This window comes from Cydia pomonella, chromosome 19 (genome assembly GCF_033807575.1).
Source record: "Cydia pomonella isolate Wapato2018A chromosome 19, ilCydPomo1, whole genome shotgun sequence".
Classification (NCBI taxonomy): domain Eukaryota; kingdom Metazoa; phylum Arthropoda; class Insecta; order Lepidoptera; family Tortricidae; genus Cydia; species Cydia pomonella.
Genome location: NC_084721.1, coordinates 3,449,298 through 3,462,273, shown reverse-complemented (window position 1 = coordinate 3,462,273; position 12,976 = coordinate 3,449,298). Strand labels below are relative to the sequence as shown.

At 37.7% G+C, this 12,976-nt stretch overlaps 2 protein-coding genes across 3 annotated transcripts in view; one reads left to right on the top strand and one right to left on the bottom strand.

The window, feature by feature from the left end:
• LOC133528077 (melanization protease 1-like) overlaps positions 1 to 12,976 on the bottom strand; it is a 154,791-nt gene that overhangs the window by 67,244 nt on the left and 74,571 nt on the right. The window lies entirely within an intron of this gene.
• On the top strand, positions 816 to 8,159 carry LOC133528073 (CLIP domain-containing serine protease B4-like). 2 transcript variants are annotated; one of them, XM_061865284.1, is made up of 8 exons: positions 816 to 1,075; positions 1,614 to 1,741; positions 2,600 to 2,717; positions 3,179 to 3,223; positions 4,360 to 4,556; positions 5,442 to 5,556; positions 6,046 to 6,238; positions 6,792 to 8,159. In XM_061865284.1, the coding sequence occupies exons 1-8, from the start codon at positions 1,006 to 1,008 to the stop codon at positions 7,039 to 7,041; spliced, it is 1,116 nt and encodes a 371-aa protein (XP_061721268.1). In that variant the 5' UTR covers positions 816 to 1,005; the 3' UTR covers positions 7,042 to 8,159. The 2 variants fall into 2 exon arrangements, with proteins under 2 accessions (XP_061721268.1, XP_061721267.1); XM_061865283.1 differs by having other exon boundaries at positions 818 to 1,075; positions 3,164 to 3,223.

Sequence of the window (12,976 nt, the reverse complement as noted above, 5' to 3'; positions counted from 1 at the left end):
TATATAATAGTACATTACGATACAAGTGCAAAAAATAGGAAATTCGAAACGAGTGGCGATATATTAAAACACGAGTTGCGAATTACCTATTCGCACGTGTGTCGTACAACGTTTTACAGTACATATGGCCCCATGTAGAACGGGTTGCTGTGATTCGAGTCAGCTCACAAAATAAATTGATTTAATGAAAGGATATAAAAGTATTTAGCAACCTTCCACTTAATGGCAAATTTTCAAGCAAGTTAATATTAAAATCGCCACACACCATTTATTATTCTGTTATATATTATTAGTTCTAATAACACTACTAAGTACTTCATCTATGACCGATTCAAATAAGTTATAGTCCGCCGATGGGGGCCTGAACACGCATACAATTGTTCCAACTCAACACAAGAAAGTTCTACATAAGTGTTCCACAGACATGTCAACATTATCTTCACGCTGTCTACTTTTTAAATTATGTTTCACCATTATCAATGACCCGCCGCGATTGTAGGATCGCCTAAAATAGGAATGGAGCCGGCTGGTTGTTAAATAGGAATGTTGTCGTAGCGGTTAGTTTAAATTCAAATCATCTAATCCATAGAACAGGGGACGGGTGGGCGAGGGCTCGCGCGCTTAATGTCTTTTTGTCTACTTAGATAATTACCAATTTTCATTACTTATTTAGGTTATATGGTAAAAAATATATTATTTTTGATAACTCGTATAAAAAACATTGTATACTATAGTGATACTCGTATAATCAAGCTTTTCAATTTCGTACCACACTTAGGCAACTCAGCAAGCTTTGTTACCTAAACACTGTACTCGACTGAAAAGCTTTCTATTATATCACGATTGTATAAAATACTAAATTGCACCTATCTCTGGTCAACAGCTCATAGAGCCACCAGTTTTAATACAAACTTCTCAAACCGGATAAAGAGCCAGTTGTTAGTCATCCGAGGATCGGCTTCCACGCATCAGTGTTTCGAGTATTATATTTCAAATAACAATAATATGTGCGACATAGTTATTTCTTTATTTACGTTTATTGTGTTAAGTTGTACATCGGTTTACGCGGAAATAAGTAAGTTTTTATGTTTACACATACAGAATGTAACAAAAATAGCGGGGGATCCGTTTAAGGGCATAAACAGTATCGAGTTTTGATTAGGAAAAGTCGAAGAAACATTTTTACGCGTTTGTTTTTTCTATGGGACAGTCGTCCAAGTCCCTTCATACAGTCACGTCTGAAAATATCGATACGAAAAAGTGTCAAAAAATAGGTATACACGACTTTATTGCCCATATATAAGGTAGAAGTACTAGTGCTCGATGCTGCACTAGTCACCGACATGGGCACTTTATGTCAAAGTGACAAGGATTAAGTTCGAATACAGAAAAATCTTCGTTGTTCAAAATTAACCTATATTTCGATGAAATATACATTTACAAAATAAAAGGTGGTTATAACTCTCGCCGTGTACTCTTTAGTAGAAGTACATACAGGTTTTATAGAGTCAAGGAATTTCATTTCGAGCCACTTCGTACCTTGTCGCAGTGAAAATCCTTGGTGAAATTCCTAGGCCATACGAGTGAAACGTCAATAATGTGTGTATTTACAGAAAACTGTACGGACTGCATTGCCTACAAATCATGTGATGCTGCTGTAGAGCCCATTGAAAAGAATGATCCAGCCATCGACACCCAGCTCAACAATGCCTTCTGCGGGTTCGAGAGCGGGCGACCAATGGTTAGTAGAATTTCGTAATTTTTTTTGAGGACAGTCAGTTACGAAATTGGAAGGTTTTCAGGGCTCCTTACCGGAAAAATTACAATCAGATTCCGCTTCAGAGTGTGCTCTACTCATCTCAAACATCGTTACGATGAAATTTTCTTAACTGAAATATACATTAATAATTGTATTTTCTTTTATGAAAAGTTTTATTTTGGAAGTACCTAGTAGTATGAGCTTATTATCTGTATTATCCGCCAAGTCGAGCGTTAAAGCGGCACGGCCGTACCATCCTTTTCTCGAAGCAGTTCAGGCCATTTTCGACCTCCCCTCCCCTATAAATTCGTTGTGGATAAAACTGGAAGCCTGAATTTTCAGTAACCAAACAGGCATTGTATAAATACAGTACCTATGCCAAGTCAATCTATTTATTTAAAACATTAAAAGATTTTTAATATTCATATGGTCACTATAAGCTATTGTTAGGTTAGCTAATTACTTGATAACTTAAGACAGAAGGTCCCATAAGTAGGGTCTGAATAGACTAACTGACGTGGTATTACATGGATCTCACTACTACTCTATAAGTATAGAAGTAAGACATTGTAATGCCCTCACAGGGTAGCATGTACTATTCCTAAGAAATTATATTTAACACCATGTATCCTGATGCATTACTGTACATGTATACAATAAATAAATACAATACAAATACAAATACAATACAATACTTTTTACGGTAGAAGAACTGAGTTGCGAAACTTGTTTTTTTTTTACAAGTTATGTTTTTGATGGCATTTAATTTTACTCCCTATAGATTATACAAATAAAATCATATAAATAAATTTTGGTCATATTCTCTATTACAATTTCCAGGTATGCTGCTCCGAGTTGACTGAGCTGGGGTACGCCGCCGATAACCATCCAAATCTTCGCCTGTTGCCGGACAACTGCGGCGTTGGAGGGGAGGACTATGGATTCAGGCTTGCAGGAGGTAAAATTGATATTTCACCTCACCAGATCGTTCAAAAATGAATAATGGGAAAGCTGCATTAAATCCACAGAGTGGCGTGGCGAAGTTACTTGATGCAATTTTTGAGTACCTAATTTTCTGGTGTTGGCTGACAGAATAAATAATAAATAAATATTACAGGACATTATTACAGAAAATTTTGATTTGTGATGTTTACAGTTAGCAAGTATTTTCCTCGCGTTGGTGTGATAAAAATGTTGTGTTTATTCAGTGGAAAATAACTTTTACAGTACATAATAATATGGTGCTACTTTACCGCACTAGTATGAAAATTAGCACATTACGTAAGTATGTCGAAAATTTAAAGGTTTGTACGATACGTGTGCTAATATATAAATTAAATTTCCTATTTTTCGCACTCGTATGTTCTATTATTTAACTTGTTTGATAAAAAATAATGTTTATAGCGTTTCCGGTCCCAGGTCTCTACGAGTATCCCTGGATGGTGCTCATTTCCTACCTGTCGCGTGAGTTTTGTCATTTTTATTTATTTTGTATATTTTTACTACACCAGCTTGTACCTACTTCAAAAACGGATAAGAATGTTGTAAAGTAATTTATTGCCAATTATGGGTTGCTTACTCATTTTGGCTTATAGAATTGACTTAATTGATGATTTTCAACGATAAATATTTAATAACGTTCTTTTGGATTTGATTTGGTTTTGATTTTATTTGATATTTTACTGTAAATATTTTCCTCCCGTTGGTGTGGTGAAAATTTTTGTGTTTCACTTGGTGGCAAAATCCGTTTAACCCACGTGCCTTGAACCCTCCCAATGCTCAACATTCCACTGGTTCAATTTTGGTATCTTTCGCTTGCTCGGATATCAATATTATCACGAGCGGTTAAACAACAACTTTGCCCCCTTGTAAAACAAATAACTATTGTAGTCCTAAGATCTAAAGTCTTTAAACCAATAATAGCAATTAATGGCAATTAATGGTCTTTAAATAATTAATTTGCGATGCTCTTGCAGCTTTGCAAAGAACTGGTAGACTGGTAGTGCTCGAGCCCAAATAACGTTAAACGTTTTTATTACTACCTACAATTTAAAATGGCATGTGTGTGTCTGTTTATGTGTGGGTCAGGAATGTTGAAGATTTCGATCTTTGACATCCGGATATTTAAAGGCTTCGCGGATGCGGATGTCAAGATTAGGTACATGAAACTTCAAATATTTCATTTTATAAACGGGTAATATAGCAGAGCTATCCGCTATCTCCAGTTACCCTTGAACAAGATGCATGTAACTGCGTCGAAATATGGGGAGCTCAAAAAATACAAAAGGTAATCATGGTCCACATCTTGGTCAATTTAAATCCAGTGAAACTCGTCACTTCTTGTCGCTGTCCGTCATAGGCTAAGGAAACGAGATTCCTATTGACTAATGATGAAATTACCTAGACGCCGCCGCTAACACGTTCCTGTACCGACCTGTTCCACATCCGCATTCGCATTAAGATCCTCATCTATTTTATGCAGATGCGGATTTTTGCGGAAAATAATGCGGATGCGAATATTCGCAACATCCCTGGTGTGGATTATGCGTATGGTGTAAAATAAATGACGAATTGAACATTGAGCGTTCTAATCCCAACAGGATTTTCCAACAGCGAAGAGGATTCCACATTTAATTGCGGTGGAAGCCTTATCAACGAGCGTTACGTGATGACCGCGGCCCACTGTGTCTCCGGCGGCGCTCGCAGGAGGCTGCTCAGCGTGAGAGTGGGTGAATATGACGTGGATACGACTACGGATTGTGTGGGAGATCCTCCCAAGTGTGAATCTTATGTACAGGTAAGGGAAACACTCGGATAACGTCAGTGCCGGATTAAGCCAGCGCGGGGCCGGTGGCAAATTCTATCAAGGGGCCCTTGGATTGCTTTAATTTTGTCGAACGAAAAGAAACAGGTTCCAGAGGCCGTGAGTTCAAGTCGCAGTCAAATTTTTTCTACTTTTAAATTTATTCTAAGCTTAAGTTTTGAATTTTTTGTTATTTATTTAATTGCACGCTTGGGGAAAGCATTATACCTACATATATCGGCGTCAAAAGGGGTCGCTGAGAGCCTACCGATCTTTCTCTTTTACTCCAATGAAGGCGGAATTAGAATGACAGAGAAAAATGCCCGCAATTTGCGAACATCGATTATCGCGGTTATAGCCCAGAGGGCCTACCGCGAATCACGTTCGACGTGTTACCTCCCTATCACGCTTACGTACGAATTTACAAGTGCGACAGAGAGGCAACACATCGAACGTGGTTCGCGGTAGGCCTCCAGGTCTCATAACTATCCAGTCTTGCTTATACGCTTGGCCGGCAATTCCTTACTTCTCGGCCTCTGTATTAATATACTATTTACGACAACAATGCGTTAGTGCGCGGGGCCCGTGGCATTTGCCACTTTTGCCACGTGGCTAATCCGACACTGGATAACGTGTTGCTTTCGTGAAAATATACCTAACTTAAATTGATAGGGCGCTGTTGATGGAATAACGGTTCACAATTTACAGAGAAACTGTATAGTATATTTTACGTACCTAGGGCAGTCAAGTAAGAAACGTGATCACATATGATGATACTCGTATGACGCAAATTGCGTAACGAAATTCCCCATAAGCGCTGCGCGATTTTACGTAGGCAAAATTATCTATAAGTAAAATAATGTTTTGTTATTATTTCAGGACATAGGCATTGAAGAAGTCTTTGTCAAGGTAATCGATGCCCATCAAGACAAATACCCCTATGATAATAGCATCGGGCTCATTAGGCTGAAAACTCCCGTGAATTTGTTTTTAAGTATGTATTGTAACTCTCGGCTTACTATAGGCTGAATTCTATTACTGTGCCGTTGGACAATTTCGAATTTTTGTACGAGGAACAAAATTGCAAAGAAACTCCTTAATTTCCTATTTTTTTCTGAAATTTCTGAAAATTTTACAACTTTTTTAAACATTCTGCCACTTTCACATCAATCCTCAAAAGTGTAGATACTTTTCTTCTACTTTGGACGCGTAGTCTCATCTGCTCCTATTTATGCTATAGGGAGCGTGCTTAAACTGTAGGGGGCAGCACAGGAGACGTTACATTTTTGGTGCGAGTTGTAAATGTGAAGTTTATGCTTCCAATGTAGCCCACAAGATAGCAGAACCACTTCCTTTGGCGTGAAGTGTCGATATACATGTTTATGTTTCCGATTCAGGCCACAAGATGGCAGACCCTCCAACGCGCACGGTCCCTATTTTAAATGGTGTTTAATCAACATCATTAATTCGTATATTTTTGTAGAGAATGCTGGTACAGTTTGCCTGCCAGTGACCCGCTATTTGCGAACGCGGGACCTCGTTAATTTGGGTGCCACCGTCACTCATTGGAGAGTTTCGCGGGATGGCTATTACGCCTTTTCCAAAATGCTATATGCGGATGTTAAAATAAGAGATGCTGAGTACTGCAAGGAGCAGTACAATAAGTACACAATTACGTAAGTATAGGCGACATTCTTATTTGAAATCATCGAACTAGTATAACTAAACTACCACCTAAGAACGATATGATTTTTATTATTATAACTATAGATCTGACTAGAGCTCAATAATGACCCCACGGGAATTGTGCCACGAGCGCCTCAACTGTACTGAACGGAAATTTGACAGCTTCAAATTCATCCTCCTAAAATCCTGCGTAATCCTAATTGTAAATAAATATTCCACGATAAAACAAATCTGGATCTCAGGAGATTAAACGCTCTCCTCGCGCTAGAATGGGCCAGGGCCGGGACAGAGCTTTCGGAGCTTCGTTTTCTATGGAAAGCACCACGTTATGACCCATCAGTCGTCATAGAAAATGACGTCGAACGCTCCGAAAGAGCATTGAAAGTCGTATACTTTGGCTTAATTTTTATCAAACTGTTATTGAACTAGGTTGCTCCTTTTGCTAGTCTATAATACTGTTCGAACATACAATGTCGAATATATATGTAATACAAGGATACAACCATATATACATGCAATACAATGGTGTCCTTTTTCCCGCAGACTAAAAACAAATTACACAGACGATGACGTGCACAACAAGATCTGCGCCTCCTATCCAGACGGCGCAGACACCTGCCCCGTTGCAGGAAGCCCCTTGATGGTGCAGAGTCTGTTCGGGGACCGCGATCGCTTCGTCCAGTACGGGGTCCAGTCGTACGGACCAAAAGGCTGTGGAAAATTGTCACTTCCCGAAATCTACACAGATGTCACTAAATACATGACCTGGATTCTGGATACAATCAGACCTTGAGTCAGAATCACTAATGAAGAAACAAGCGATGTAGTTAGAACGTCTGATTTGTAGATCTTTAGATCATCTGCGTAAAATAGTTAATGTTTTATGTGGTCGGTGATATCATTATTGAATATTAGGAAAGGCACCGGTCCCATATGCAACCCTCGTGTGACTCCCGATTCGGCGTAATATGTTAGCGATTTGTAGCCGTGGACAGTGACACTTTGCGGTCACTTAGCAAGATACGACTCGAACCACTTTAACCAAGTATAGCCTACACCAAAAAGGCTGAGCTTTCGCAATAGGACTGCATGGTCAACTTTATCGAACGCACTACTGAAATCGGTGTATATAGTGTCAACTTGCGCACCCTTATCAACTTGAATATGTGCACCCTTATCGGACTCGAATGATAGTTTTGTACATCGGCTTCGCGCTTTTCTTGTAAACTGGCACAACTCGAGACTTTTTCAGGCGAGCCTTCATCAGGAAAGCAGCCCTCAGTGAGTGACCGATTAAATATAAGATAGAGCGGTAGAGTCAAAGCCGGACTACACTGTTTCACAAAAATGGGCGGTATGCCCCTTTTTAATTGTCGAGTTTTTTATAGCCCGTAGTATTTCTGATTCGGTCAAACGTATTTTGTTAATTTTACAACTTGTGCTCGATTCGTCTCCTGCAAAGCCGTTATTAGAGATCTTTGTTATAATTATGGATGAAAAGTGTTTAGCAAAAGGTTTAGTTATATTTTTTGTAGGTAAATTCTGTGTTTACTTGCAAGATAATGATTATAATATTTACCATAACTAAATGTGTTTCAGTGTCTATTAGACTACCCTTACTTTGCTTAAGTTCCCGTTCTTTTTAAAACAGGTCTCTGTTATTCTTTAATGATTATTTAGTTTTACTTACCCGTTTTATCTAGATATGAAATTCTTAATTGTTTTTTTAGGTTCTTAGTTTGAATACCATTTCGTATGTATCTCTTTCAGTTGCTTAAAAGTTAGCTGGAAGAGATCCCTTAAGGGGATAAGTTCGCTTTTGTACATATTTACTGTATCTTCTCGGTGTTATGTACCTAATTGTTTTGCGCAATAAAGTGTAAAGAAAATACCATGGTAATGGTCCATTGACCCTCTTGTTTATTTCATTTTAACCTACCTTATATGTCTTATCATCTCTTAACATGTTACAAATATCGTCTGTGGTAACTCGAGGCTCAACTTTTCTCATTTTATTTATTTAATCGCATGGCATGGAAACAATCTGTGATGTGAGTTGACTATCATAATCATAATATGTTTTTTAGTTCTTTACTGCACGATCACATTAACCGAACAAATAAATAAATGCACACAACATAATACATTTGCGATACAACGAGGAAATGCCGCCAGCATTCTTGGTACAAAGGTACAATGCCTCAAAAGCCTATTTTAGATTTAAGCTAGTTATAGTAATCCTCTGTATCCATCCATATCCATTATGTATACTGTATGTCTTTCCCATCACGGAACAATGGTGTTCCGGACCTTTGGGAGGCGTGCGCGGAGCCGAAGCCAACACGTAGAGACGCGACACGTAGAATGTCAAAAGGGACATTTTAATGAAATGTAAGGAGTATACCGAGCGGATGTTGCCCTTGCCCGTGTCATGGGACGCACGCAGAGGCAGCACCCGCCAGGGTGTAAGGACTATTTGAGAGTTGATGTAATCTAAAATGAACTCGGCTATTGGGTGAAAGCGATGGACCAAATACTGGGCTATGGGATATAAAACCGGACGCCTGCCTAATAAAACGGTATGTAAATTTTTTTTAATCCATTTCAGTCTGGATTCCGATCAGGTCACAGTGCTTCCACAGCATTGGTTAAAATCACAGATGATATTCGATTGGGTATGATAGTTGTCTGCTTACTTCAGTGGTGCCCTTAATTAGTTTAAACAAATTAAGTGCCTTTCCCGTTTGTGGTACAATATTATTTGGTGTTTATAAATAATGTAAAGATATAGGTTCGCACCATTTCGTGTAAAATTGGCGGCCAAGACTCACTAGCTTTTACTGTAAAATAGTTATCAGGTCTCAGCAAAAGCCAAACCTAGGGGCTTGAGCTCTGACTTTACTAACAATACACTTTGGTTTAAAAACTATGGCTTGGCCGTTTCATAGATCTTGTATTGCACTATCAAAATATTGAAGACATAAACTAAATATCTTACCATATGTGCCAGACCAGGGCCCTTATTCGACATGCTAAAAGTGACGTTTCGTGTTGATTTCCATTTGATGTGAGAAATATTGTGACTTGTCGAATTGCTATTATCTCCACCTGTCAGTGAACAATATCCACACTAGAGGCGGGGCGTTGTACCGGAATAGTTTTTGGAACAGGTTATTTGTAATAGACTACTTTTAGCTTGTCGAGTATTTAAAAGTACGGACTTTGATTTCTGAAATAAAACAAATATGAAACTTTTATCACCTCGTACCTCCATTCTTACCGTTACTTTAGGTAAAATAAAATTTTGTTAACAGATGGTCGTCTGGGTGTCTGTTGTATCTAAAAATAATGTAATAATATACAGGATGATTCAGGAGACGTGAGCAGGATCAAGCCTGCATATTCGGTAAATTATCAGCAACTGTTTCGTACCAGTATTTGTGAGATTAACGTTAATTTAATTTTTACTGTTCAAAAAAAAGAGTTTTATTTTATTTACGATATTTATGGTCACCCTCTTTGTTTTATCCATAATTAGTGACAAATTGAATGTCATCGGAGTCTGGTTACTTTTATAAAATCGTATCTCACTCAAGTGTGACATTTTATTTTCTTCATAATCAAAGTGCTGTCATAACGGTTAAAGAGGTTTTATCTTTGTTAATTAAGTGTTGTAGGGTGTCCATGATTGTAGAAAATCAAATTTGTGCTTAAGAAAAAGTTAAATAACAGATAAAAAGCGTGATTGTTTTACTTAAATATGATGGTGAACGATTCATTAACATTTACTGATTGTGTAGGCTTAGTCCAGCTCACGTCTCATGAATCACCCTGTATAACAAAAATATGACAATAGATTCATAGCCTTCACTCAAAACGACACCATATTTCCGACCCTTACCGAAATAATAAGTCGATATTTGTATAAATAATCCTTATTTGTAAGACGCCTAAGCACGGCAAATACGTAAACTGCCTATTGGGGGTCATACTCGTAAAACTGGTATTTTAGACGTACTTTTGGTACGAGTAACAGAGACGTACTTTTGGTACGCAGTCCCAGCTCTAGTCAGGATTCTAGTTGTCAAATATAAGCGTGTCGAATACGTATTAGTTAACTGTCAAATGAAATTAGATCAACGGTAGACTTTTTTGTCGATGGGTATGGCTGCCATGTTTGGATTTATGACATTTAAAAGGGGATCCTAAGGCAGAGAGTAGTTTTACCTGTACGATTTTGATTCTTCTACTGGACGCAAGATGGAGTTAGCTGCCAAATTCCGATCAGGCTGACTCAACTAGGAAGAAAAAAGTTTTGTATGGAATTTGTTTCGCAAATCATTGCCAACGAAGAAAAAGAAAACGTCAGTGCTATTTATTCTGTCAAGTTTACATCAAGTCTACTGTCAGCCTAATTGCTTTGTTTGTTTTGAAGGCTTCAATGTTTTGTTCGGGTATTTCGTGTAATTTCTTTATTATTTAGTGCAAAAATCGAAAATAGTCAACCGTGATCAGAGTAAAGAGCGAGTTTGTTACAATGCCAGCGAGAAAACGGTTTACTAAGTGTGAAATATGTGGCAAGCGAGCCACTCGAGAAAATCACGAAAAAAGGGATTTTATGGCGAAATTTCCCTTGGATGAAGACTGGTAAGTATTGCTTTAGATACTTTTGACCTTATTTTGGGTCAGCAGGCTATAAACACATCGAAAATTAGATATTTTACGTTATTTTTTGTTGTAAACTAGGGATATACTATAACTATCGATAACTGTAGTTTTATTTGTATATCAGTGTAAATAATTAAATTAAATATGTGAAATTTCCTTAGAACTAGCATGCAATATGACCATAATTAATTCGTCGAAGATTAATAATGCATAAATTATCTATTACTTATGCATTAATGGTCATTAGTTAACATCTTTTGTCAATTATAGGACATTATTACAAAAACTGACTTAGTACTAAAGTATGAATGGCATGTGTTGTGGGTACTTAGACAACGATATATATATATATATATATATATACCCACAACACACTAAGTCAGTTTGTGCAATAATGTATATATATATATATGTACATAGACCTAATTTATAAGTATTTATAAATACATAGAAAATACCCATGTCTCAGGAACAAATATTCATGCTCATCACACTAATAAATGCCCGTTCCAGGATTTGAACCTGGGACCATCGGCTTCATAGGCAGGGTCGCTGCCAACAAGGCCAGACCCGTTCTCTTGATTAACAGACATATAAATACATAAAAAGTTAAAGCATTGATAAAGGGTTGTTGATAACTGGATGCCGAAAAACATGATTTATAGATGCATATTAGCGCGAAATAATCAGTTGATCATCTCATTAGCAAACACATGGAATATAAACTGTAGATAAAGTCATGTTTTTCCAAGGCTGTATGTTTTCAGATGCAGGCAGTGGGCCAAATTTGTTGGGAACGAAGACCTGATACATCTTCCCATAGAAAAGTTACATTTATTCAACATGTATGTGCACATCATTATGAAAATCAAGCATTTAATAAAATAAAAAAACACGACTTAAAAACTGTATTAAAATAATTCGGGTCCACATTAAGCCCGACCAGATAGTAGTCCAATTAAGAACTATCCACTATATAACATACAACTTAAATGTGGACTCGATGCTAACCTGATTTCGAGTACAAAATTTGTAGACAGGAGCCTATGTTTCAACCCTCCCCATTTTATCGATATCGATAAGAATCGTAAGCGTGTAGCGTACTACACTATTTAAATCGCTTATGTTGGTACTATGATTCTTTGACAGTTCTTTGTCGTACATTTTGGTAATGATTTGCGAAACAAACTGATTCCACTCGCTAGTATGGAAGTCCCGTCTCTTAAAACGTAGTGATTATATGCTCTTTGACAATGACATGCAGTTGCGTCGATGTAGATCTATCATAAAAACGTACATGTGACGCATGTGACAATTGTCCAGGATGAAAGAAATATCTTGACAATTAACATAAAGCAATACAATACCACAAAATGACAACAAGAAAACAGATTTATTATAAAAATACAAATTATATACAAAGCTTCATTTTAAAACCAATGGTCGTGGGTTCTAACCCCGGCTCTTAACAATGTGCATCTTGTAACATGTACCGATTGCTTTTCAGTAAAGTAAAATATATTATCATGAGGAAGATGGAGTAGGCCCAATAAGGTATATTTTCCCCTCTGGGTTAGAAGGTCAGATAGTAGTGAGACAGGGAGATATAGTGAAGAATGCGGAAAAACAAGCATTTATTGTGTTGTTAGGCTAGTTCTTTTTTTTTTCAAAATTTGAAAACGAACGCAACAGCATGCTCAAAGCCCCCTGTGAGTCAGAATCTGTTAAATTCAGGCTTAAGACGAAACAGGAGCTGAGCCCGTACACAAATTTGAAATTTTTAGGTAAAAGGTAAAAAATATCGCCGTCGCGCTGACGAGTGTGGCACCCCGTACCTAGCTAGAGACTATCCCTTGTGTGTGTACCAACAAACCAAATTTTAGACAAATATGATACGTCTTCTTCTTCTTTGTCGTTGTACTCTTTGCAGAGCGTCGTGGTCAACTGCTGATATCAGGCGCAGATGTTGCTTGCCGTACGATTTCTCGCCATTTTTCGCGGTTGGGGGCCATTCTGGCAAATGCGTTCAGGGGACCCTTCATGGCAGATTTGATTTGGTC

Bases quoted from the DNA above. Each gene is read 5' to 3' on its own strand.
- LOC133528073 (XM_061865283.1), top strand. From the start codon at position 1,006: ATGTGCGACATAGTTATTTCTTTATTTACGTTTATTGTGTTAAGTTGT. The intron at 1,742-2,599 runs GTTAGTAGAATT...TACAATTTCCAG, and splicing joins TCGAGAGCGGGCGACCAATG to GTATGCTGCTCCGAGTTGAC. The intron at 5,557-6,045 runs GTATGTATTGTA...ATATTTTTGTAG, and splicing joins TCCCGTGAATTTGTTTTTAA to AGAATGCTGGTACAGTTTGC.